Raw genomic sequence first — 27171 nt, 5'->3', positions numbered from 1 at the left:
GGCCCGCAGCGGCGCGGGGCGGGGGAGAGGGCGGCCCTCAGGGAGTGGGGCGGGGGTGCCCGGAGCTGTGCGGCGGCGCCTGAGGCGGACGCTCAGCTGTCCCCGGCGCCTCGAGGGCCCGACGGGAGGAGGCGACGCTCGTTTCGTGGAGGAGCCCGGCCACGCACAGGTACGCGACGTTACGGGTGCCGGTGCCGCCGCCTGCCCGGTGAAGGGCTGCGGGTGCGTCTTGCCCACAGGCGGGGGAGCCGTCAGGGCTGTGGGTGTGGGGGCCGGGACCGCGACCGCAGGGGCCGCGGCGGGGCCGAGAGATGCCCGTGCACCAGCGGCTCTTGCTTGGCATTGCGGTGCCCGGGATCTCGGCCGTGTGGGCTTAGCGCACCCGGGGCTCCCCCTCGCCCTGGGATGGAGCCGTGGCGGGCGGCGGGGACGCGGCTCCTGGTGTGAGTGAGCCGCGGGCCCTGAACGGGAACTGTAGAAACTCACAGAAGGGCCGGCGGGGGGAGCAGAGCCTCACTCGAGGCCATCGGCCGGGCTTAAACACCTCTTAAACAGCTGTGTGAATTCTCATTATAGCGCCTGTGTCTGCCCCAGGGTGGGCTGGGTTTTTTTTCAGTTACCAGAAAAAAGATAATCAAACAAAAATCACAGAGGAAGAATAGGGCTTCTGACTTTACAGAGGCACTCCTGATCGGTCAGCAGTAAGTACAGTATGTGTCTGTATTGATAGAAAAGCACTTGGACTGTGTGTCACAGTGAATCACTTTGCTGCCTGTTAAAGTGCAACATGCGAGGTACCAAACTGTGTATTGAATGGTTCATTCTGGTAGAAATATCTAGAATACTAACAAAAAAAGGCCATCAGTAGTGGTTATAAGTATTTCTGATAAAATTACTGCAGTATAGATGTTGAAAACATTTTTGACACTAGGCTCTCATCTCCATCAGATAGATCTATTGGCACAGATAAATTTTGATACCTGGTAGCTTGAGCTAGGTGCCTCAAAAGAGGGACCCCAGACAAAGAAATTCCTGGGCAATTATTATTACATTCTAAACTGTAATAATAATTTTATTATCATTATTAACTCTATTATGCTATTATTAATAACTCTATTATGCTATTGATCCACTCAACAGTGTGGATCAATAGCATAATAGAGTCTGGGCCCTTCTTAACCTTCATTGCTTTGCTGTTTTGTTACCAAGTGTTTGCCACGTGGTCATCTTCACATCCTCTTAGGTCTGTTTCTGTGGTAATTTCAGTCAGTTCTGTAGTCCATATTATAATGTGGTTGCTCCAGCTAGTAATTTTTTAGTAATATTTAAATTACAGTTTGCCTAGTCTAACTGTTAATAATGTTTAGGCTGTTAGTTCCAGGTTTCACTGTGATCCATCTTTGACTAATGCAATATAGCCATATAGCTCAGCTTGCTGTAACAATTCTAGCTACTTATGCCAAGCAAGCACTTAGCTACTTTCAAATAATATTAATTTTTCAGTAATTCTACCTTTGTTTTGTTAAGCATATCTGCTTTAATAATTTAGTATTTGATACTTAAATTTAACCTCGTGCCCTAGCAGAGTTTGAAGGCAAGATTCACTCTGTTAGTTACTGCATAGGCCATAATTCACACACAGGCACAGAGGTGTGTATATCTATAGCCCTGTAGAAAGTTACTATGACAAGTTCCCCTTGAGTTCAGTGGAATGCATCAAATCCATTTACATTTCTCAGCAGGCAAGAATTGCTCCTCGAGGGCAATGGATGGGGGGATGGTCTTTCCTGTATGGCAGGCTTGAGGGTTCATGAGCTCCAGGTGGTGTCCCCCCTGGAGAGGTGCTGGTCACAGCCTGCTGGGGTGTGGGAGAGTTCAAAGGGATCTCTTGGTGCTGCTCTTCATTGGGCCAGAAGATGCTTGGCTTTAGTCAAAAATATATTTCCATCCTACCATAAACCAAGTTTTAAAGTACTGGAAATTTTGGGGGAGAAAAGTCCAGTAACAATGGTGCAGTTTCATTAGCCCTGCAGCTGAGGGAGGTAACTCCTGAAATCATAGAGCAGGCCTGAGGAGGCGTGGGAGGGAATGCACCATCACAGTCGCCCCATGTCTGAAGTCAGTTCAGGTGCTCCACAGAGTGACAGTGTGATCACCTCTTGCTTAGCTGCCTGTATACAGGTTAATGCTATGTTCCGGTTGTAATTGAAGAGAAATTTTTGGTTACCTAATTATTATGGTTTTGTTAAATGTTAATAATATGTATCAAGAAAGGCCTCTTCAACAGTGCCATCCATCAAGTTATTCTCCACACTACACCATACTGAAATACTGTTCAATTATCCTAATTTACCTTTTGCATTTCAGTGGGCAAGGTGCCCTCATGACCTTCCCTTATAATTACTGTTAACAGTAGACTTTACCCACAGTGAAGAAACATATGTAGTATGGAAGGTGCTATAGTTACCATATTGATTAAAATAAAGACGTGAGGGTCTCCAGCCTGTGGGAACTTGCTGATGTGTGAATCAAATTTGATTCATGCTGGCAATGGTTGCTCCTGCGGGAAGGATAAGCAATCTTTTGATGGCTAACCTGATCTCCAGTGGAGATGTTCTGGTATCATTCCCAGTGCCATTCCTGAAAAGAGAGAACAACAATATCAACAGTGGATGATGCCCTGCATTCATTTGCTTTTTCTATTGTGGATATTAGTATTCGCCCCATAAATTTATTAAATCAATTTTTCAATATTGTTTGATTTCCTGTAAACAAACCTGGTACCTGTGACTTGTCTATGACATGATACTGGGGGTGGATATCCTATGGCATCCACTAGAGCAGTTCTGATATAGCAATCACATGAATCCCTGCTTTGTTGGATTCCTCCCGTTTAGGGTTGTCTTTTTCCTTTTTAATGTCGCATAGAAATACGGAAGACATTTGATTCTGTCAGGCTCCAGATGCAGCTTCCTGGTGCAGTTTCCTGAACTGCACCAATAGTATGTGAGAATGAAGCAGGATTAGACTGCTTTTTTCATCTGGTTTGTAATCCAACCATACCTTAATCTTTATGCTGCAAACTGAATGGCTTATTCTGCTCTGGCCAGTGAGTGGTGGCTAATTGGGCAAACAGACAGCTTGTCCGTCTCTGCAAGACTTGTACAAATACAGCTTGTCAGCAGGTTTTGCTCATTGCTGCTTGTAGGCCACTCCTGGAACACCAAGGAGTAGCTCATGCTGCTCAAGGTTGTAATAGTTTGGAACCTGTACTTGAGAATTGCTGTGCTCGAAACCATATTATGATGGCCTCTCAGCTGTGAGCCAGCACTAGTTTAACGCAGTGCCTACAAGCAGTACACGAATCTTTGTAAACTGTTGCAGTTTCTTATGATGGCTCTGGATTGGCTTCACCTTTTATATGTATATATTACTGTGTTGTTGTTTGGTGTTTCAGCTTTACAGACATGCTTTAAAAACTGGCCTTCTGCCTAATCTTATCTTTGGACAGCAGTCCCCAGACACAAGATGTGGCAAAGGCTGCCAGAGGTTAAATAAATCATTGTGCGCTGTAAGCTAGGGACCATACACAGTCACGTAAACAAAGAGCACTTTTCTCAGAAAAAGTTGTGCAGGATGAGCAGTCACAGAAGTAAATGTGGATAAAAGAATGGTGGATAATTCTCTAAATGCTGTTTTCAGATAAGAACCGCTCTATTTACCTAATGGTGTTTCCTCATCTTGTTTAAACAACTGATCAGATCCTGATCCATGTAAACATGTTCTGTTAGAATATTGGAGAAAATTTTGAATATTCTTTCTCTCCTAAAACCTGTTTCTCTCATTGATGATTTCCTAGGAGCTTGCTCTGATGTGATCCAGTGTGACACTGGCCAGAGCTCTAATGTACTAATTTCTGTAAATTCTTATGCAAACCAAAAAGGAGAAATGTATTATTTTTGTTATTTTGCATTTTTCCTTCTCATATTCATGCTTATTGGTGTTGTCGAAATTCTGATACATCTGGATCAATAATTTAAATGGGACAGAACAATTCAGACCGCAGAACTGAAAACACAATGTTTAGTTGAATTTCAATTTTATTTATTTTTTAAGTTCTAATATTGCATGGTGTTACATAGAATTTTTTGTTTGTTAAGGTGTTATTGGAAGTCAACAATTCTTGGGTGTTGCATGTACTAGTGCTTTTTTCCTTTTCCTTAAGGAAGCTCTTAATCTGAGCTGCTCCAAAGTAGGTGCAGCTCAGGTTAAGAAAAAAGCTTAAATTGCCAGGTATGAGTATCCGTATAATATTTCTTTCTTCTCTTTCAGTGGTTTATATGCTTGGCTGCAATGCCTACACAGTCACCTGGCCCATCTAGCCAGTTTGTGTACTTAACCTGCACAAATTGTTTGTTGTTGTTAGGTTTGTCTTCATCCTTAGGTTTTTGTCAGTAAGTTGAGCTTTTGCTATGCTAGACAAATTCTTCAGGTAACATTGGTTTGTGTGGCTTTGGTCTCTTTTTTGTGAGGAGCTATGACCCTTATGGGGCTCTTCCAATTTGAGATACTCTTGCGATTCTATGGATGTCTTTTGGATACAGGAAAAATATACTACACAGCTATTGAAGTTAAGCATTAATATTTCTGGGGAACAGGAACAGCAAAGTATTTTGTGGACACTGCGGACAACTCTCAGCAGCTGTCAGAGTTGGACTGCTGGTCAGGTAGATCTGTGGTCAGGTCCAGGATGGCTGTTTTCATGTTTTTCCTCCTTGCTAAGCTGGAGTTGCTCAGAGTGCCCTGTAAGCAGTGATGCACTTCTCAGCTCTGTATGGGGGTACTCTGTTGGACCCCTCCACTTCAAGAAACCAAGCATTATCCTGCTAACATTTCTTTTAATCAACTTATCAATTGAATTATTTCATATGTTCCTAGCAAATGTATTTGACTTCTCTGTCCCTTCCTTCCCTATCCCACCAAAACACTGGGATTGAGGGATAGAATACATAGTTAGCATTGTGTATCAGGGATGAGGGGGATTTATTTTGGTCTGTGGCAGCACAGACACCTCCTTTTGCAAAAATTTATTCTGTTTTCTGGGATATTTGAGGCAGGTAGGGCCCTGAAAAGGTGCTGCTTGCAAACCAACATTTTGCAGAACTAGAAAAGGAAGGGGTCTTTCTTGCAATATGAAAAATGCAAACTGCAGGTCCCCAACCCCTTCATAATGACAATGTCACACCTTGGCTGGAGTTTAAGGCCCGTTACAACAGCAGTCTTTTGGGATAAGGAGTTTTGCAGTGTTAAGGCTCACAAGGTTAGGACTCAGTAAGGTTTATGAGCCTGTAAAAGGTGTATAGTATGAATTATGACTCTGGGGCCTGGAAAGATAGACATTGAAAGGTATCTGAGGATTGGAATAAAAAAAAATAAAGCAACTGGTTACACAATCCCTAGAGGGAAGCACACCCCACTCTTCCTGTGCCACGCAGCCGTGCTGTCTGGTGAGGCAGCTGAAGCATGTCCAAGCGTGTCCACAGGCCACTGCTGGCTCAGAGCACTGGCTGCAGTTGCCTGGTTGTTTCATCACAGCTTGGTCTCCTGGCCTCTGAAACCAACTGCTGACACACTTGCTTTGTGCTGGGAGAAGCTACTGCAGCTGTTGAACATGAGCAGCTCGCTGGTTCTGTGCAGTCTGTGAAGACACACTGCAGCCGTGATGAACAACATTGCAACAAGGGTGCTTTATGGGGATTGGTGGTTCAGTGCCCCTTTCTGAATTTCCTTTTACCTCATGTGTTGATTCTTGATTTGTGTCCAGCTGAGCACCCTGTTGCCTCTCTTTTTCCACATACAACTCTTATGGACAGGTGGCTACTGGAACTGAGCTGTGGTCGTCCCTTAAATTGAAAGGTATATTCTCTTATAAGGTGTCTGCTGTGCTGCAACAGTTAAACATATGGGAAGGTACTGCAGTTTACCAACACACTATTTCTGTACCTTGGACAATACAGAGTGTGTACATTTTCATATAGATATAAAACACACACTATATATAGTGACCGTTAAGTTTTATATTTCACATATATACACATATTTTGTACACATACACTATTAGGAGTGCTGTACCACAGTATGTATTGTATAGACTACATCTAGTACTATTATGTGTATGGTACATATGAGCATACATATAAAACCAAATGTAATAGATTTGTTCGAAACTTACTATGATCAGCTACCTAATGTTCTGCCAGTTGATGTTTTGTCTTCTTGTAGACAAATGTTTGTGGCCATCATGCAAAGGAGAGTAATTGCTTAAAAAGAGCAGGTTGAGTTCTTGTCTTTGAGATGCTCTGAAGGGTCTAGCGGCATTTTCTGGGTCTAGTTCTGGAAGCTTCTTGGCCTCAACAACGAGGAGTGGCCTAGCATATATCCAGCTAACCTTTTTCTTTGGGCTTTGTTGCATCAAAAGGCCTTTCAGCAACAATGAGTAAAAGCATCCAGTGGGGGCTAATATCTTTAAGAGGTGGAGCTACATTTTGTCTGTTGGGTTTGGTGGGATTTTTTCCCTGCATAATTCTGGCTTTTCCATAGGGCTTGTTTGGTGGACTTGAAACTGCCCTGCAATTGTGTTGTATCAAATTTCCACTGCTAAATAAATACAAATAGATAAGCAAAGTCCTTGACCAATCTGGGGGATGTAACCATCTCCACTACTTACTCAAATACTCATCTGGCACTATTTAAGATTTTTAGGAGGTTGCTCGCATGGAAGGGCTCTGGGGCAGCATGACTGCAGGCATGAGTGAGGAGAGAGGAGCCGTGTTCAACTGGGAGCTGGCACGTGATGCTCTCACTCCGACCCCTGCTGGCAATGGCAGCAAGCAGCAGAGAGCCTGCGAGCCTGAGATTGTGCCTTATCTCCTGCTGCTCCTTATCTGCCCCTTGCATGGAGCAGGGCAGCAAGAGCTACAGCAATGCTGAGAGAGAGCTTGTTAAAGCCTGCCACTTCCAGCCTCTTCTTCTAGGGAACTTAGCTGTGGCCACCTCAGTTATGTATGATAAAATTACCAAGACCATCTTTAATTTAAAAAAATTTATTTCGCATGTCTATACAAATATCCACAGGCAATGTCTAATCATGGAATGATGTAGCATTTTTAGCTGGTATAACAAAAGTTTGAAATAAAAAAATACCAGTGACATAACTTATTTTTCAAGAACTTTAACACTGCTAAGACATTCATGTTCTTAGATGAGGGCCACAATCTGATTTTATACTCAGGGGTATTTCTCAAGCCTCTTAGCCCCTGATTAGCCTGGCTTCTGATGCTGCTGAGCCTTTAAGCAAATAAGCTAAGATTCTAAAATATATTAATACATAATTATGTATTAATATCTTTAGATCTAAAGTTATTAATGCATAATTATTATGTAAGCATTCATAAAGTCAGGGTCATAACACACTGAGATTATCCAGTTTAATAGACTCGTCTTAGTTAACACTAAAGGTAACTTTTTAGGTGACCACGCCTTCCAAGAAGGTACATTCAAAGTTAGCAGTAAAAATAAGATGTTTGACAACTGCCCTCCTAGCAGGTTTTTACCCTATGAGGGGAAAAAGTACCAAGAGGTTTTTGCATAGTTCATAGTACAAGCAATTAACATGCATACTTTTTGAGCAGAATTTTGTTCCAAATGGAATACACAACTGTGAACTAAATCTTTGTTCTTAAATAGTACCAAGGCTTTAGAATATGGGTAAAAAAGTAAACTCTTAAAATCATTTTCTCAGTTGTGTTACAATAACCAGATTACTAATAACATGGTTCTACTTTTATCAACATTCAGGTATTCAGGATGATTCAGTAGTCTCAACGTGGATCAGCTCAGATCCTGACAGTTAAGGTAAGTAAGGCATATATAGCCTCCAAGTGCTATACAACAGTTGCAGTAGTCAAGGCCTTTTGCTGGCCAGAAAGTCCTTATGAAGCTGGAAAGAGGTTTCCAAAGGACTTTTCACTTTCTTGTAGTGAGTATAAAACGGTATCTAAAACATTACTTCACTTTGGTGTCCAAATTGTTAAACAGTCCACAGTAATATACAAATCATGTTACAGGACCTGATGTTATAAGCATCAGGAAAAGAAAGCACCCATACACATCATTTGTATAAATATTTACATTTTAGAAAGCATTGGCACCTTCAGTGATTTATTAAAATGCAGTGAAAGCCTCAGGTCTCATAATTTGAAGTTCAAACACAGAAACACAAAAACCAGAACAGTGGATTTAAAAATTCAGTAGTCTTCGGCCTACCGGTTAATCAAAGACAATGATTTATAATAAAAATAAATACAAAAATGACTAAAATATATATATATACAGAAAGTACACCTAATATTCAACCCTCTTTAAAAAAAAACCAAAAAAACTGTGTATATTTTTTGTGAGCAAGAATCAGACAATCTGATCTTAAAAAAAAAAAAAAACAAAATCAAGCAACATGACCCATTGCACGTGTAATTTAAGATGATGCTTTTTGTTAAGCCCTAACTACTGCAGCAGGTTATGACTAAAGCAGACTTGCAGGTCTTCAGTTATACTTGAAAGAAGTGTGATAAGGCCACTGTGTGTTTATAAAGCACTGCGCATTGAGGGAACAATGGAGAACTAATCTTGACCTTAATCATGCATGCCTTAAATAACTAGGAAGAAAGGATCACAGGAGGATTGGGTCTGCTGTAGTGGTTTTGCTTATTTTGCAGAAAAGACCCCATTTCAGCATAATATTATCTGAAGTGTGGGTTAGATTTAAGGGGGATGAAGAGGCAGTGTGGAAATTAAATAAGGCAAATGAAGTCTGTTGAAGCCATTTTAACTGTGCAAATGAAAGCCTCAATATAATTAGTAATATCTACAATCAAATGGTGAATGTATATAGTGTTCACAGGTCTGACTCTATCAGTATTCCATGAATGAAAACCTTAACCTCTTTCTGAACTTTGTGGATAAACAATATTTTTGCCTAAGAATAACTTTCATTTTCATTCCATTTGGTGAACCACTGTTTTGTCTCAAGGTCTTGGCTTTTCCCATCTTTGATCTGTCGCTCCTCTTTTCGAATTCTTACAGCGTGATAGCGGGGGACACTGTCTTCGTACCTGGAACGCCGGAAGAACCCGCACTGCGCAGAGAAGGAAAACAACACTTTAGGTGTGAAGTTGCTGCCAGAGTACTAATGTAGAGGCAGTAAATTCTTCCTTCACACAAATAGGCAGGTAAGAAAATTGAAAACGAAAGTATGTAGGCCAAACATGTAGCATATTTAGCTGTAAAAATGTGAGCCAAGAGGTCTGCATTAGCTGTTCAGCAGCAGTTAAAGGGCATGCTCTCACTATCCATGGTAATCAAATACCTTAAAAAGATTCCCTCCAGTACAAAGCTGTTCCTTCATCTAATGAGGACATTTTACTGCTACACACAGGAAAGCTGCTTCTCCTGAATCAAAGGGTAGGTATGTACTTCAGTGTCCTCCTGTATGATGATATGATTTACCCTTAAGAACCTACAGAAAGATTTCCAGAACATTCAAAAAAAGTTATCCTAAGGGCCTTGGTTTTCAAAGCACCATTTGCACTTCAGTCACCTGAACTAATTACACATATGCTGTATTAGAAACCTGAGTCTTGCCTGCCACGGGAAGTTGGCGTGGGTGAAACCTATAACAGCTTATTTGTGCGCTGCAGTTTTTTTATTCAAAGCCGCTATAAAAACTGATTTTGAATACTGAGGCATGGACTAAAATTAATTTCCAAAACAAAAGGGAGATATGGCCACAATATACAAAGATAATGATTGGTACACACTCAGCTTTACATCTTTATGGATCACTGATCATCCTTATGGATCAAGATTCAGGTTAAGAGACATTGTGCAATCCAGCTGTCATTAGATACTGCTGGGGGTAAGAACCAGTGAGCAAGCTGGTTAAAATGTTAAAGTAAGCAAGCTTTTTTTCATAGTATTAAAGGTGCTGGATTTTTTAGTTCTGTTTGGTCAATGGTTTGGGGGTTTCTTATATTAACTTAGAACTGAATTTTAAAAAATTAGAGTGAGCAAAGACCAAATCGTTAGCCATTTCATAGTTTCATTAAACACTGTTTTGAAATAATTAATAAAGAATTCCTCCCCACTCCCTCATCCCAAGCACAGTTTATGGATACAACCTACATGCACATAGTATCTTAAGTGGAATAAAGGTTGCTGGAAGCATAAAATAATCATGCATCTTGTAACTTCAGCAAAGTTTGTTCCTAGACAAGTATACCTTGGAACTCAAGTAAAACAGGTGTTTCCACAGTAATAAATTGTCATTATGAAAACCCTTCTCCGATGTAAGCAACATGTACAGCATGCACTAAAGGTTAGTAAAGCAAATTATGTATTGTTGCTGCAGTCTTATCTTTGCATCTTAACACTACAGTGTTGATTCCCATCTTGCAAGCTTAAAGACTTACTTGTAATGATAAAGCAAAAATTAAAAAAATAAATACTCAAGCCCATTGCAACAGATCACCATGTTTTTTAAAAAATAAATAAGAAGCATTTTAGACCAGGGTACACCTCTGTGTGTTCACATGCACCAAAAGCTGAAAATCTATCAACAGAAGGAGCAAGCAAGTATGATAGCTTGAAATCCAAAAGTTAATAAAACGTATGCAGAAAAAGCTTCACAGTTAGCCACTGCAACCATAGCATGTGCCACAGCTAAAAATTAAAAAATATCATCAGTTACCAATTACAGAAGTAGATCAGTACTATGCATCAGAAGTAAGTCTCTCTTTATCAGATGGCTGAGCATGGATCTCAGCCTTGTGATATGTGGCATCGTAATGATCTTTCTTATTTCTCTTGAAGAAACCACACTACAAGGAAGCAAGGTATTTAGTCATTTTTTGTGGACTGAAAGAAGTCAAACCTACTAAAACTGACTTAAGTCTGTCAACTGTCTTCCCATTATCCCTTCACAGGCCAAAGAAACAAAAATAAAAAAGTCATCACAAGAACTCAGCTGTTTCTAGATCTGAGAACTTTTTGGGCTTGATCTATACAATAACAGAATAAAATAACCTGAGTTATTAACAGAGTAACCTAAGAATATTATATCAGAGGCATTTTGATAAATTTGTAGAGAATGTGTTTGGGGTTTTTTTAAGAAAAGCTACAATAAAGTATGTCCATAGCAAGTGAAGGTAGCTGTGAAGAGCAGAAACAAGCCTATACAGAAACCTGTTTGTGGACTAGTGCATGGGACAGACAAAACCACAGGGTGTAGAAGAAAACCAGTTACTGCTTTGGCCCCTTCAATACAACCTTTTGTCTTAAACCAATGACATATCTGTCAGTATACATTTCAGTACGATGTTCGTCCTTCATAGAACAGCACACTCTCTTGTCATCAAAATCAGCATTTCTCATTGTGTGTGCATGTTTGTGTTTTCATGCACAGTAAAACACTAGTAGATTTCTCACCTCCTTTTCCTTAATAACCTTCTGCTATCCAATAACAGCGAATACAACTAACGTATAAAAACTAAGAATGAAAGGATTGCTCTGTTATACTTGGGACCACAAATGGCATTTTTACAAAGGTCATTAGAAAAAAGATGCTTATTTTTTCTTTTCCAAATAGTTAACCATTTGTTATACGTCTTTATTTCTTTAAGGTTTCTAATATAAAAAAGTAATAATAAAAAATTCACTAGCACACATGGCTATGTATTAATACTGTGCTTTTGGTTATTTTCATCTACTATCAGTTTAATGGTATTTCTGATGTTATGAGAACAGCACCCTACTAAAACATTTCTAAATAGCTCACATGAAGTTTTACACCTAACTGCAGAGGCTCCCAATGGCTCTATCAATCTGTATCAAACTATGGCCTCTGAAGATTTGTCTCAAGTTTCATCTGGAGCTCAAAATACTTCCTTTTGAGTATGTGAAAACAGAAAAATTATGTAACAAGTCTGCCCATACAACCATTTTAATTCCAAGGGTTGCAAAACTGAGAAGCTGATAATGATTTGTGCAGTTTTGCCCTATTTTGAGTCCTAAATACTTAATTAGCTTGCTATCTTGTCAGTTATAGACCAGAAAATAAAAAATAACCAGATAAATAGAAGCTCACCTTCCATAGTAAGAATACCAACAGTGCAAGCATGAGTATTCCAGCAAGGATAGCCACTGCAATGATCCACCACGGAACTCCTGTATAAAGGGCTACTGGTTTGGCAGGAAATACAGTAACACGCACCTATGGGACAGAAAATGTGCAGGTGGAAGGAGTATTTTAGGAGGTACATGTTTAAATAGAAAGCTGCAATTTATATAGTCTTACCTCTCCTCTAACAAGATGTCTTCTACAAAATGCTTTTAAAGAAAAAGTTCCCACTGGTATCATTTGAATATGGTAATGAATTTTTTCAACCCCATTAAAAGGTAAAAATTATCAATAATTGAAAACACAGTCAGAAAGTTAAACTTCTAGCTAGTTTTGTTTTAAATTTGTTTCATTCCTGGTCTTTGGAGATAAGGTAGAACAACCACAACCATAACATGTGGTTAGCATTGAACACTGAACATACCTGAGCAACTTCATTTGTGAGTTTAACATTCTTAGCTGCAGCAGGAACACTGATAGAAGCCCTAACAAGAATGTCAAGGTAATTCATTTTTGAGTATTCCTGTTCCAAAATAAAACATGAATATTAGACACAGAATGGGAAAGAACTCTGACCTTTCAAGAAGGGCAGGTAAGAGGACTTACCTCTAAGAAAGTACTGTTCCACAGCCTGGAACGCAGCACAATAGATGCCTTGCTGTCTAAACCCTTCAGGGGACACTTTATATCCACACAACGTGCATTCACATTGCAGCTCTGCAATTACAGATTTCTACATATGAATATCATGTAGAGAGATCATGTCTTCACAGATTGTTTAAACCTCACCCCAAGATTAAAAATTGGATTATATGCATCATACCCACATGTAAGAACCACTATCTGTTTGTACTGATAGCAATGGAAAAATACGATGAAGATGTTATTACTTGCTTATTTTAAGGTAAGTAACTATGCAGATATTCTTTGCTAGTTCTTCCTCACAGTAGATGATCTAAATGTTCAAATTTAAAAAGCATTGATATTTGGATATAAGATAAAAAGAACGGAAATAGAGAATTTCTTTCACTCTGCCAAACTCAGAAAAGCCCTCTTTCGAGTGCCAAGGGAGGTATCTGACAAGAATACAGCTGTTGCAATATCCTTACCAAGGTCTTGTATTTTCTTTCTGAGAATAAGGAAAACGCCTGGCTGTCTGTAATCTGCTTCTCTGCAACTTCACGCTTCCTTCTTGAGTTATGGGATTCCTACAAGGAAAAAAAAAAGTAAAAAAACTAAAAAGCAGTTTATCATAAGAATCTTTTAATTCATACAAGCAGAGAAACTAGAGCTCAGGGTTTTCTTCTTCCAAAATCAGCACATGACTGATAGCATTATATATCCCTACTTACCTACATTTACTGCTAAGAATAAATACCAAGAAAGGCCGACAGCCAACCAACTATTTTCTTTAATAGGACAAGGGGAGGTTTAGATTTATAAAGCTTTCAATGCTATTTCCATTTTTACTCCTAGACGAAGGGTACTGATGGTACTCTGTTAAAACAGAGTAAGAATGTGCTAGGGTCAGTAGATGCAGGTTTTTTTAACTGTATACTAATTACACTCACTTCAAGTTATATTAACTAATACAATGATCTAACAAAAAAAGGTTTATGTGCATGCAGTTTTGATGGTGGAAATTAAAAACTCCTCCCATATAATCTTAAGATTATATGAAGAAGAAAAAAAATGCAGCTTGAGTTTTCAGAAGATTTTGCTAGACAGGCACAATCCAGGCTTATGAAAATTGTTTTTTATTATATTTATTGTAAATAAATAATTTAAGTTCAAGCCCCTTGTCTTCAGAAAAAGAACATGGAATGCCCTTAGGCTAGGAAGATATTTAGTTATTTCTTGTTTTTTGACTAAGAACTCAGATGTTTTTATTGATGAGCAGTTTTCAAAAACACTGATGAAATTTGTTAAACAATCAGCAGTTTAATCCCGTATAAGAGGCTATGACAGCAGTGCCCATTGCAAAAACAGTCATGTCATAGCATCTATCCTTCAGCACATCAGCCTCATTAGCTGTTATGAGGTCTCCTGATAGGCTTATTCACTGATACACTGGTCATGTATAGTGCTTGTGAGCTGCTTAAGATAAAAAGTAATTCCTCCTGGAGAGATGCTCTCAAGCCTCACTCTCACTTGCTGTGGGGCGCTTCCGTGTTGCACCAATTCACCGACAGAAGACAGGGTAACATACCGCAACACGCAAACTGTTGATTTCATTCTCAGGTTGACAGGAGACTTTTTCCAAGCCTTTGGAGTCTATTTTCATCAAATAAAGCAGCCATTTGCCATTACTAATTTCTTTTGGCCACTGGATGTCCAGAGAAGCAGTGCCAAATGTTTTCAGTGGTCTGCCCAAGTTAGTTACCTGTTAAAACAAGCCTTCTTTAAACTGTGAGATACTTTTCATCAGAGGGATTTTCTTCCTGAAAGCATTATTGATTTGGACAAGCTTTAAGCATGCAGCTAACAGGAAAGTTAGATCAGATGAAAGGCAGTCAAGATAGTACAAAGACAAAGCATATACCAAAACTAGCATATATGGGGAGCAAGTAAATACATAGGATTAGAATTCCCTAACACAAACTTTTAGTTTTTGATTTTTAGAAATTAATCTTAATGGGAAATGACAACTCAGATTTATAGTTAACAAATCAGTTGCGTAACTGAGGCAAACTCCAAATTTCTGATAACTGACACAGAGAACAAGCTCTTGGCTCTTTTAAATCTGAAAGTTTTTTTCCCAACCTCTTTTTTTTACTTTATTAGCTTTACTGATCATGCTAGCAAGTTTTAAATCAGATATTTTAACTGCTGCTGCTATAATACATGGACCAGGTAAAGAAAGAAGTAAAAGACTGACAGAGATGGACTTTAATTTCTCTTAGTCTCCTCCTTGCTGTATTATGCAGAAGACCAAGACAGCAGAATAAGCTCACACATTCAGAGGGGCTCTCGCAGCACCTCCTTGCGCTGGCTCTGTGCTCAGCCCGCTCTTGCTGCCTGTGTGCACCAGCCAAGCCTGGGCAAGCCCCAGGCACGTTCTGCTTTAACTTTTTTCCCTCCCTGCAGAGGCTTTTATGCTGTACAACTGAATGTGCATGAACTGCTCCCAAAAAAAAAGCGTGCAGGCAGCCTCAGGCTAGTTCCTCAGAATACGATCATAAAATATCAACACCTAAAGAAGCATTAGCCCACAGTCAAACTGCATGTTCTGAACAGGAAGTGAGGATTTTGGGACAAAGAAAGCAAATTTCATTATAGCAACTTTTTAAAGTATTCATATCATAAAAGCAAGAAGCTGTGCATTTGATTAAAAGCAGTTGTTGTCATCAGTCTAAATTACTCACTCTGAATTCATACTCTATGAGGTTTCCAATATCATCTTCAGATTTCATTGCACTCTCACCAATGATGTTACCTCCAAAATATACCTGAGAAGGCTTAGCAACTCTGTTCAGGTGGGGGTGGGAAAGGAGAATAATCAGATTTTAATGAGTCTGAAGCACAACTGTCCCCAGACCCCCCAATCTGTCATGCTATCAGCACTTACCCAGTGAGTGATAAAAGCAATTCAAGAACCACTTTGGCACTGGCTGTAATTGGAGTCAAATTAACTTGAGTGCTTGTTCTACAATGAAAAGGAAACAATGGTGTTTATTTTACAAATTTAGTGGGTTTCTCTCTACTATTAAATTACTTCTGTGAATCAAACAAATAAATTCAAAATGTTTACAACTGTTTATCAAAGCTAAGTGCAGGTGCATGCACATGAAGAAAACTTACGTTTCCAGCTTCAGGTTAATGTCTAGGTCTGTTGTATCAACATTAACCTTAGTGGTACTTAAGATCAGATAAAAGGTTACCTAAACAAGAAAAAAGATAATGAAATACATGAGCTCTTTATAAGATATATTGATAAAAGAAATTTTATAGAACATTTCAGTATTAAGTTCTAGAGTTAAAAAGAGAGATCCAAATCAAATTTCCTGTTGCAACACACAGGACCTTTGGATGATTGCAGTCAGTCAGAATGAGATCTTACAACCAGAGTAAAGCAAGTGCAACTTACATTAGAATTTCTTTTGAAAGGATTTCCAAGTTCACACTCTGCTTGAGAACCATTTTGGTTAGCACCACACGTTAGCTGTTTCTCCTGATTAAACAGAACACATTTACAAGTAAAAATATGCTGGAAGTATTTTAAATTTTTCAGTATTTTTTCTCTTAAAAATACTTACAGGATAACCCCTCATCTCTCTGAATGCGGAGTATGTCAGACTGTCTGGAAAAGTTGCAATTAGTTTAGCTTCATATGCATCTTCACCATCTTTTTGTGGATTTTTTACATCAGATGGATTGTTTGTCACGGTTATTTCCAGGGCAATATCTTTCTGGTCTTTCAGAACAAGCACTGGCATGCCGTTTTCACTACAGAAACAGAATGTACAGGGTTCTGTGCATAAGGAAAACAAATGTGTATGCAAGTTTTCTTCTTATGATTGTTTATCCAAATACAATTTCCTCATATTGGGGGAGAATTACAGTAAAACTATGAACATGCATAGTCATAGTTTTTTTCCCCCACACCAGTATTTCATCTGACAGTAGCCAGCAGTGAAGAGGAAGAACAGGATGATAAATCCCTCAAGTAATCAGGAGTTTGTAGTATTTCTGAACCAGGACTTGCATCTGACTCATGTAGTGATGAATTTTCTCCAAATCAATCTAGTGACCTGCTTTATACTTGTAAAGCATACATGGGTTTGGCTTCCAAGTGTGGCACTTGCTGCTAAAAATGTCTCACTGCTGGCAGTAAAATAAACGTTCGTTTGTTTGTTTTATCCCTGCTCTAATTTCACTGGCCCCCCAGGAAGAAGGGATGCAGCAGGGTGCTGGGGCATGCGTTAAAATTAAATCATCACCGCATTTCTATATAACGACTTCTCTTGGGCTATGAGACCATACTCTATCAAGTTTTCAGTTAAGTTTCATCTGCAAAATAATTAACAGTGACACACATAAACTACTGCAAGGCTGGTTCAGAATATCATTTCTCCAGGTATTAAATTGGCTTGGTTTTTTTTCTTTTAGCCCACCTCTGCACCATTGTGACCACTTAGTCTCCATTCAACTCTGAACCACTTTTCTTCTCAAGCTTTTCCCCTCTGCCCCCATTTCTCACCCTGACAAATTGATATTATGCCAAGGGCTGTGTTTGCCAGACACAGAAAAAAAGCTGCTCTCTTTCTCAAAATCCTCTCCTAGAAGTTCTTTTAAGGACTTGTTAATAATTTGAACTTTAGAAGTGCATTAATTGAGACTTACAGTGGTAAATAAGTAAATCTGTCTTCATTTCCCTCTCTCGTACAAAATCGGTACTGAAGCTTAAGGTTGCTGTGACATTCATTGTCTTCTCCACATCCTTCTTTTAAGAATTCCACCTAAATAAAACCAAACCATTTTTACTGCCTGACACACAATAGTAGCTTAAAATCAGATTCCTGAAGCACATTGAATAAAGCATCTACATGGAACTCACAAGGCATCTTCCTGGACAGAGTTTATATTTTAACCTGACTTAATTCTTGCCTGTTGAGTTTTGCTTTGTGATACAGCCCTTGATGGTGGTAGTTTAGAACTTCAAATGTGACTAAAAAGCAAGAGTTGGATAATTCTAAATGAGATGTACCCTTATAATGAGAAAATACATCTTTAAGAGAGATATTCCCTCCCTTCTATGTCACTGCAGCAGTCATTGCTCAAATGCCATTTCAGCATCCTAAGAGTGGAAGATTTAAGAGTGTACATTAAATTTACTGGGGAGAGGGAAGAAACCAAGGAGCTATACCCTCTTCACTTTCATTGCAGAAGAACATGGTACATAGTTCATAACGCGTCGTAACATATTCAGAACAAAATATAAAATAATTATCCAATAGTTACATGTCCAGTGCCACCCCAGTTATTTCCTTTGTTACATGTCCAATGCCACCCCAGTTATTTCCTTTGGACATAATTTAGTTTTCTACAGTTTTTAAAACTAAGTTATTTGTAGAAGAACAGGTTTTTGTGAGTATGTGATATCAAAGGCTTACTTTTGTGGTCTCTGTTTCAGATTCATTTGAATTTAGAATTGGTGTAAGATCTGGAAGTGCACTCTCTTTTCTCTTGGATGGTGACTCCAGGCCAGCAATTTTAACACTGACTGATATTGGAATGGGACGTAGCTTATCTTTAATTTTTTCCTGTTAAAATATTTTAAATTGCATCATTAGTGTACAGTGCAGAGAAAAAAGCAACACAAAGATGAGCTGTACTGTATATAAATTCAGCATTTTCTAAACATGCAGGAACACAAAGAGCCCAGCACTATTTTCCTTTTTTTTCCTCTAGTTTCCCAGTCTGACAATTCATCTCACCATGAAGAATTCCTATGAACCACGGACAGTGATTCAGGCAGGTGAAATTCACACAGCTGTCGTAAAATAACACACTGGAACAGGTTTGAGTAATGTGGTCTAGTAAAAGGTGTCCCAGCCCCTGGCATTAGGGTCCCTTTCAACCCAAACCATTCTATGATTCTATTCTATTAATAAATTAAAGTTCTTTAATCTGGTGTGTTCAAAAGCAGCCTTGGAGGCTGACTCATTCCTGCTGAGCCATGGAGAGGCAATCTGTTTAGCCTCTGGAGCAATACCATCTCTAGGCACCACTACAGCAGCCAAGTCAAGAGAGCGCACACATACCAAGCTCTCTTGCCCTGCCCATTTGTCCACTCCAAAACCCATGGGTTAAAATTCTTTTCCTAAACAGTCACATTATAAAATTCTGTAACAATTATTTCTGTTGGAACCAGCTCTCCATTTTTGGCACTTAGTCGCTCTCTATTTTTCTAAATTAGTTCAGCTCTACTGACCTCCAGAGTGTGCTGCAGTGGCTACAGTTTTCATCCATACTTTGCAAGGCAACAGGAGGAAGCAGCATGTGTGCAAGAATAGTAAACTATGGTGGGTTTCTATTTTTGAAGTTTTATATTGCTTATGGCTTCAAAATTATATACAAAATTATATTAAAAGGTTCCTTCCATAAGGCTGCCAAAAGAAGAACATTCTTTTGTTTTAAGTGGATCTAAATGAAAGATAAATAAAACACTCTCCCTTACCTGCAGTATAAGCTTTGTAGTCACACACTCCCATGAGTTCTGTCCCCTGAGGGTTGTACTTGCAGTGAACTGATCAGAGGAGTGGTCAATGAAGCGCACCCTGGAGGGCAGGCCCAGCTGCCGCCTCTCGTTTTCCACTTCAAACGTGTAATTGATCTCTATGTGAAAAAATACAGTAGATCACTATAAAAAAAACAATCATTGCCATTTTAAAAAGAAGTTTAATTTCACAAGATAAGATCTTCAGCATTATTCTAGAAGACTGTTCCAGATAGTGCTGGGCCTTCACAAACTGTTTTCAGTCATTTAAAAGGAAATTTTCTCCATGTCAGTTTTGTCCTGCCACAGTTGAGGGCCAGGTACCCCGTGTGTGAATTTAAAGAAAATTTCTAAACCAAATCCTATTATTCCCTAAGTAAATCGTTCCCTTGGGCATGCGGGGCTGGCTGGGGGAGCTGTAATTGCTGTATGGAGCCAGCAGAGGGCTGAGCTACCCGTTGTAAATGCTCCAACTGCGCTATAGGGGATTCCTGTTGGGTCCCAAATGGCACCTGAGAGCCAGCAGGATTCTGAGGACAAGATACACTGGTAATTTTAACACTGAAAGCAGAAGTGTGACTAGAGCTGTCCAGTTGTGTGCTGAGGCATGTTTTCCTAGATCTGAACTTGGTGCATCTTTTAATGATTGCTTCACCGAGCTAATTCAGTGCTGCAGAGATGGAAAGAGCACTGAGTGTGCCAAGGCACTGAGAGCTGCTTCAAACACTTCACCTGCTAAAGGACCAGCACTCATTTGGGCACAGCCTTCGGATTTTAAAATTAACAGAGAAACCCAAGACAACACAGGAGAAAAAGGGTCATTGAACTAAAGTTCCTCTCATTCCCTTTCAAAATCCTACACAGTTCTCTAAGAGGTAGTAACAGCCACATTGTAACAAGTGCTTTACATCTTTATGGCATAGTCTTCTCCTATTAATGCAGACTTTTTTATTTCAGTTAATGATTTCCACAAAACCATTTTCATGTGTACAGGATAGGTTCATAGAGTAAGCCTCCAATAAGAAGTAATGCTCACTAAGGATGTGTAAAATTTGCTTAAAAAAGGTTTAGCATTCTCTAAAGCAGCACTAACCTAGAGAGACAAAATGGTTTGGGTCTGCATAGAAGCCATTTGCTCACTGGCAGTTTTATTACTTAGAAAGCTTTAGTCTGTCATCCACAGAATAGCTTAACACACCAGCAGGACTCTAAATAGAGACTGTGCAACAGCTGAGCTTAGCACTGAGTCACATTTTAAATTTGTCAGTCACTGTCTGAGATGACTCACTATAATTTGAGTAATATGTTTCCATGATGAACTCTAAAAAAAAAAAACCAAAAACAAACCATGTGACAGATCAAAAATATTTATCTTCAGAACTTACTTATTCTTGGATTTAAATCTCTGGGGTTTGCAGTATATTTAAAACATGCTTTCACATCCATCCTGTAAAAAGTGCCAAGAAATTAGTATTAACTTCAATAGAATGAAAAGTTTCAACTGATCAGTCTCATGACTGTGGTATTTACTGCTTATTAGACTGAATTATAAAGCAAGAAAAAATGGTTAATAAGCAATTAAGCATTTGCTCTTATGTGTCTACCCAAGACAAAGCTGATCAAGCCAAGATACTTGTGGTAAAAGTCTGAAGAGGCAAGGTGACATTAATTTTCAAAAATGAACATTATGAGAAGGCCATATTCCACACCTTGTTTTTGCACAGGAGCCTGAAGAAATTCAGGAAGTCAAAATGAACATATGCAGATAGATCTGCTTAATCTGCATGACTCTCATATCCCTTAAATGTGATCACTGAATGAATTTTGACAGTAGAAAGCTCAACAGACCAAGGCTTCTGATTGAGTAATTTATTTTTTCATTTACCTGATTTCACCATGGTCCTCAGGGCTCTTCTTCTTTAGATCAATTCTATCAGGCTGTACTGTAATGTTTCTTCTAATGCTTATCACAGGCCGAGATCTTGGGGGAAAAACGGGGAATAAAAAGATGTAAAGAAGTCATTTCTGTTGTTGAGATTAATGAAATAAATGTGAATATCAGATTCCCTCCACGCCTGCATTGATTTGTAACAAAGACACTCCAAGAAACAGATTTTGGCTTTGACACTGGTTGGAAAAAAACCTGAAAACTATTAAAAGCTAAACAAAGGTCACTGAGAACAACTACAGATCCTGAGTGGGAAGCAGGCTACACTAATGTGATGTTGTAAGTTGTCTTTCTATACACTTAAGAAACACAGAACGTTCAGTGGTGGTTTCTACCACCAGCAGAAATTCAGCCCCTGCAAACAACTATAGGTACTACAGTTCATTATGGTTCATGCTCACAAGAGCTTTAATATGGAGCCTGGTGGCTGTGGGAAATGCTATTTCCTTCTTCCTCTGCATGTAGGCTGTAACCATACTTCTGCCTGACAACTTGCCTTTTTTTTTTTTCTGGAAGGGAGAAGACATTTCACATGAACAAACGAATGAGGTGATCCTGTTCTCATTAAAGCATCAAAATGTTTAAAACAGCTGGTAAGCCACCTGCTCCACTTAACTGGGCCACTCCTTTCACTCTCTGTCACCATAAGAGGATTTTGTTCTCACCTTGGTAAAAGTTTTTGTCCTGCCTTTATCAGCAAAAGATTAAAGCTTCTTTTGAGTAAGCAGAATGCTAAATAATCTGACCAACTTCTCTACCACCAACTCTGTTCTCTTCCACAAGGCATGTGAGCTGCTTTTCTTGGGTGCTGTTCCAGTGTATTTAAGAACATTACTATTATGTGCACAGATACTATACACCTTAGAGATGGGAGCATAAATTGTAGGAAGGGCTGTTCTGCCTGAAGAGTAAAGTTGTTTGCCCCAAAGCCCTGGTGTAATTAATTAAGGTTCCATATATAATACCTGTACACGTTTACAGAATCTGACAGGGAACCAACAGCAACATCAGGGTAGGAATTTTTATCCAGGTCCATATTTCCAGCAATAGAGTAACCAAAGAAATTGGTGTTTGTTTTTTCACCATCAAGAATCTAAAAAGCAAACAGTTTGAGGGGAATTCAGGCATGTAAAAGTGATAAAGGTAAAATAAGTAACAACTAAACATAACAATCTTACAGCCAGAGACAAAAGAGGGAAAGAGATAGAATGAAGTAGGACCTGTGAAATAGGACCTTTGTGTTCAGTTCAGCTGAAGGATACTGAAGTGCCAGGATGATTTGCTCTTCTTCCAAGAAATTACTTGGCAATAGCAGTGAGTACCAGAAATTACTGATCTGCCAAGAGCTTAGTTCATCTTTATTTACAGTATTTAAGGACTATAAACACTTGAAACAGAAGAAGTATTCAAGCAGTATAAAGTATTCAAGCAGTATTCTAGGGAGTATAATGAAGTTCCATTCCCACCCTGCAAATTGGACAGTGACCCTCAAAACAAAACAACAAAACAAAAACAAAACAAACAAAAAAAAACAAAAACAAAAAAAAAACACAACAACAACAACAAAAAAAACCAACAACCGAACATTTTTAAGAAGGGAGTGAAACAGTAGCAATGAAAGAGAAAAGAAAGAAACTAATTGTTTACAAAGCACCAGATTTATTTTTTTTAAAACCCAGAATTTATTTATCTATACATCTTTTTCCTTCTGCACATATTATTGATGCCAGTGGATGGCCTGAGAAATAAAAATATGTATTAATATCAAGAATTCCTAATCTTTCCTATCAGCAGTGCAATTTTTGAAGGGCCCTGCAACTTTCCTGCATAACCAACACCTTAGTAATAGCAATGGAAAGGAAGATAGATAATAGCCCTGTCATTCCTTTAATTTTGCTCAAGAATAATTATATAGTAAAGGTTATTTCATTACCTGTGCTGGTTTCGTATTTATTCCATTCTCGGATCCATGATAAATGTATACTTTGCCAAAACCATCATATGGAGCCCCTACTGCAATATCTGGTGAAAATAAATTGCAACATCTGAAATCATTCTTGCTCTTTCTGCAGCATGCAATCAAAGGCCGCATATTGCAAGTCTGGCATTGGCCAAACAATCTCACACATTTTTAGTGTCACTGTTTTACATTTACCTGGATATCCGTCCTGATTAATGTCCCCGACATTTTCTACTGCAAGTCCAAACATGGAGTCAGTGGTTCCGTTTAAGCGAAGAGGCTTCACCCCTGCCCATTTGCCTTGGCGGTTCATGTAGATGTACACGGCACCCCCGATATCCCCACTTCTGTCAAAGTACTGCGGGGCCCCAACAACGATGTCCTGCCAGCTTAGAATGAAAAGGGGGAAAAAAAGGCAATGCTTTTGTAGAAGAACTCTGAAGAATAACTGCTAAGACTGTGAGCTCAACATCAGCTGCCCAGAGAGCTGCTGAACAAAGATTATAATGTGCATTAAACTGGTTGGGCAACAAGAGCCCCGCTGACACTGCAAGCTGGTTTATTCCCTTGACAGCATACAAGGAACTATGGTCTTCTTGGGGTATGAGTCTGGTTTCTTGTTTCTTGATTTACAATAATTGTTTATATAAAACTCTTCATTAGAAAGGTAGACTCCATCCTGATTGATTCTCAAGACGCTCACCATTTCCTCCAGGAAAACATGGAAGATGGGCTTTGTCATTCCTTATATTTCTAATGTGAAAAACCAAAGCAGACATAAACAAGATCACTATACCAGCAGCAGGAGTTAATCACAGCCATACCCATCACTGTTGAGGTCCACAACAGCAACATCATAGCCAAAAGAGGAGGCCAGTCCTTCTCCTTCAAACATGTGCTCCAGGGAAAGTGCTCTCTGATTTTTTTCTTTTTTTAGTAAAACAACTGCTCCGCTGTGGTTTGCTCTTGGGGCACCAGATACAAAAGTCATCTCATCTTGGGAGACAATTCCTTTACCAGAGTCCAAAGAGAAACCTTTAACAGAGAAAGACGTAAAGTATAAATTAAATAAGTAACAGCTTGCATCTTAATATGAAAAAATAAACGTTTCCCCAGCTATATTAAAGTGGTATATGGAATACAAGTTTTGTCTAAAACACAGTGAGCTGTGGCTGGGAATTCTCCATTTCTGTTTGCACTGGTGGATGCGTATTTTACAATCCCACAAACGCTGCTCCATACATTACAGTTAGTATTTCCCCACAAAACACAGTACTTCATTGCTTACTTGGACCTGCTTTTCACAGACACCAACCACAGGATACATACAGCTTAGACACAATTACAGCTTTACCACTTGAATATAGCTTGAGTACTTCACCTCTGGCAAAATTATCAGAAAACCTCCTAAGTACAGTCAGTGTCGTTCTATTACAAACATGCAAATTGTTCTGCACAAGCATTCTCATATGAACGATGTATGCAGTATTTGAGAATCAGCTTACACAGTAATGGTGAAATGGGCAATTTTAAGTTAATGCAGCCCAAAAATTACATGTTGAAATTAATTTAGTCTTACAGTACATTTTAAAATATGAAAAACCAAATTAAAAGACTATACTGCATATACCAATATAGGTATGAAGGCCAAAGTAGAAAAATGCTCACTTTGCAAGGAAGGAAGATACCAGCCAGATGGGAGTCTCCCTCTAAAACACTTCACCACTACTATGGAAATTCTCAGTTACAGCAATTCACAATGAGACAGTTCCAAAAAAACTGAGGGAGTCCCAGCTGTGGGAAAGATGAGAAGGTTCGGAGAAATGCATGACAAATCAGCATTTCTCTCAAGCCTTGTTACTTTGCCGTCTCCCCTTTATCTGAATCTCTGTTTTTTTCATGCTTTACTTACAATATATTTGATATGAGAGGGGATAGAGGGGAGAGGATCATGACAAAGGTCTGGAAATTATGTCTGACCAGATGCTGCCACCTCAAGTGGTCACAAACCTAAGTAGCTATTCATCATTACATCCACTGACTTGTCCACCTGTATGCTGGGAGGCAATGTTTTGTACACAAACTGATCTGGATGAGTATCAGATACAGCTGTCAAAAATAGAAGACCTATAAATATGAGTGAAAGATTGAAGAGAAAAAAAATAGTAGTTAAGCAAAGCACCTATAACCACATTTGCTTACGGTCTAAACACACAGAACAGTAATGTCTGGGATGAGCTGGCTTGCCTAGAAGTGGTTCTAAATATTACAAATCAAGGCAGCATTTACATTTAGGAGATAATGCATTGGTTATGCAACTGGAAAAAGATTATATGACTGTTCACAGCAAAAGGCATTGGCCTCCACAGCACTCAATTCTTATTCCACCAGAGGATGCTATCAGCTTGTCTAATGTAAGCTCTTAGGATGATTTTTCTAGTTACCTTTACACCCAGTAATTACTGCTGATATTTAACAGAAGTTTATGTTCTCTTTCTCCTAACATATATGTAGCTCTTTGTTTTCTCTCTTCTTGACTTGCTTTTTTACTTTTTACATTAGCAATGCCCTTCCCATCTATTCAGCTTTCCATCACTCACACAGAAATTCCAGGCTCAGGTTACCAAAATTCTAATTGTTGCATATGCCAAAAGCAGTGGATCAACACACCACAGAAATCTCCACTGGAACAGAAGGATTCTTTACACTTAATGCCTAATCAAAAATGCAGCATAGCGTTTTCAGTGTATCTATCTCCCTTGTGTACAGAAAGGTCACTGGCCTAAGGACATATATCTGCTTTCCTGACTGAACAAAGAGCAAGAGATTCACCTCCTGCAACACACACATGAGTAAAATATAAACAGTACTTATATTATGGCATTTTAAAGGTCTGTTAAAAGCCACTTGAGTTTTAAAAACATAAAGGATAGAAGAATTGCACTTACGTACCAAGAGAGACAATCTACAGCCTTAACAGTTACATCCAGAAACTCAAATTTTGATAAACTTTCTGATACTACATATCAGAGACTGTGCAACTAAGGACTACAGACCCATTATTGTACTGACCCATCACAGTGATTATAATCACTCCTGGAGATTCCATAGGCCCTTGGCACAGCTCTTGAATCTCACATTACAACAGCAGCTCTTCTAGGTACCTCAGCAGTATCATCTTACACTTAAAACTGGCCCATAAATGTGCAGGGAGGCTGTGAATTATCCCAAAGAGCTGACACGTTACAGGGTCCACAATGGAACATCTGCTCCCGTTTCAGATCATCGCACCAGGCTGGGATCCCAAATGTTTAAGAGACCTAAAGAGATTTACCACATGTACTTAATCCTACCTAAGTAACTGTTAGCTGGAACAGGAACTAGATTCTTATCCTGGCGGCTCTCATCACCAACTTCGTAAGGCCCATCATCAAAGATACCCAGATCATAAAATGTCTGATTCTTTTGCTCTGCACGAACCACCCCTGAAAAAATGAAATGATAAAATAAAAGCAAACACATGATAAGTGAAAAAAATAACAAATAAATGTTCCCAACTTATATAAATATGATGAATGACACAGTGACTGCTGTTAAAATGGGACAAACACAGAATAGTGCACTGGGTTAGTGTTTTGTTCTGTGTGCCAGAAGTTCATGCTGCTCTACAAAGAGGCCATATGATGATCTGGAAAACATGGGATACTAAGGAAATTCTCAAAAAAAAACATTGAACTGGTTTGGTCATAAACTACCATGATCCTGCATTTCTTAGCCTTATAAAGCTTCTCTTAAAAAGGAGGTAAGTATGC

At 39.0% G+C, this 27171-nt stretch overlaps 1 protein-coding gene and 1 long non-coding RNA gene across 3 annotated transcripts in view; one reads left to right on the top strand and one right to left on the bottom strand.

Annotated features, from left to right (window-relative positions):
- Nucleotides 1-21: 21 nt before the first annotated feature.
- LOC311156110 lies at nucleotides 22-22318 on the top strand. The gene is made up of 6 exons (XR_014616327.1): nucleotides 22-169; nucleotides 7858-7914; nucleotides 9142-9287; nucleotides 18644-18706; nucleotides 19152-19257; nucleotides 21916-22318. It is a non-coding gene; the product is annotated as an uncharacterized lncRNA (long non-coding RNA).
- The window catches only part of ITGA6 (integrin subunit alpha 6), a 39465-nt gene continuing 19409 nt past the window's right edge, over nucleotides 7116-27171 (bottom strand). Inside the window, exons 5-26 of one of the 2 annotated variants that reach the window (XM_084209808.1) lie at nucleotides 26713-26844; nucleotides 24184-24394; nucleotides 23555-23748; nucleotides 23333-23421; nucleotides 22365-22492; nucleotides 21337-21432; nucleotides 20837-20898; nucleotides 19413-19570; nucleotides 18346-18495; nucleotides 17576-17691; nucleotides 16489-16678; nucleotides 16320-16403; nucleotides 16034-16113; nucleotides 15801-15878; nucleotides 15598-15700; nucleotides 14442-14615; nucleotides 13342-13440; nucleotides 12839-12949; nucleotides 12657-12755; nucleotides 12200-12325; nucleotides 10805-10934; nucleotides 9055-9193 (exon numbers count right to left, since the gene is read on the bottom strand). In XM_084209808.1, the coding sequence (XP_084065934.1) occupies nucleotides 10827-10934; nucleotides 12200-12325; nucleotides 12657-12755; nucleotides 12839-12949; nucleotides 13342-13440; nucleotides 14442-14615; nucleotides 15598-15700; nucleotides 15801-15878; nucleotides 16034-16113; nucleotides 16320-16403; nucleotides 16489-16678; nucleotides 17576-17691; nucleotides 18346-18495; nucleotides 19413-19570; nucleotides 20837-20898; nucleotides 21337-21432; nucleotides 22365-22492; nucleotides 23333-23421; nucleotides 23555-23748; nucleotides 24184-24394; nucleotides 26713-26844 (2588 nt within the window). In that variant the 3' untranslated portion in view covers nucleotides 9055-9193; nucleotides 10805-10826. Of the gene's footprint in view, nucleotides 9194-10804; nucleotides 10935-12199; nucleotides 12326-12656; nucleotides 12756-12838; nucleotides 12950-13341; nucleotides 13441-14441; nucleotides 14616-15597; nucleotides 15701-15800; nucleotides 15879-16033; nucleotides 16114-16319; nucleotides 16404-16488; nucleotides 16679-17575; nucleotides 17692-18345; nucleotides 18496-19412; nucleotides 19571-20836; nucleotides 20899-21336; nucleotides 21433-22364; nucleotides 22493-23332; nucleotides 23422-23554; nucleotides 23749-24183; nucleotides 24395-26712; nucleotides 26845-27171 lie in introns of both variants that reach the window. The other variant, XM_084209809.1, reaches the window with a different exon arrangement.

The sequence above is a fragment of the Fringilla coelebs genome, assembly GCF_963513975.1.
Source record: "Fringilla coelebs genome assembly, chromosome: 7".
NCBI lineage: Eukaryota > Metazoa > Chordata > Aves > Passeriformes > Fringillidae > Fringilla > Fringilla coelebs.
The sequence above is the reverse complement of the archived record's forward strand: the minus strand, read 5'-3'. Positions and strand labels throughout refer to the sequence as shown.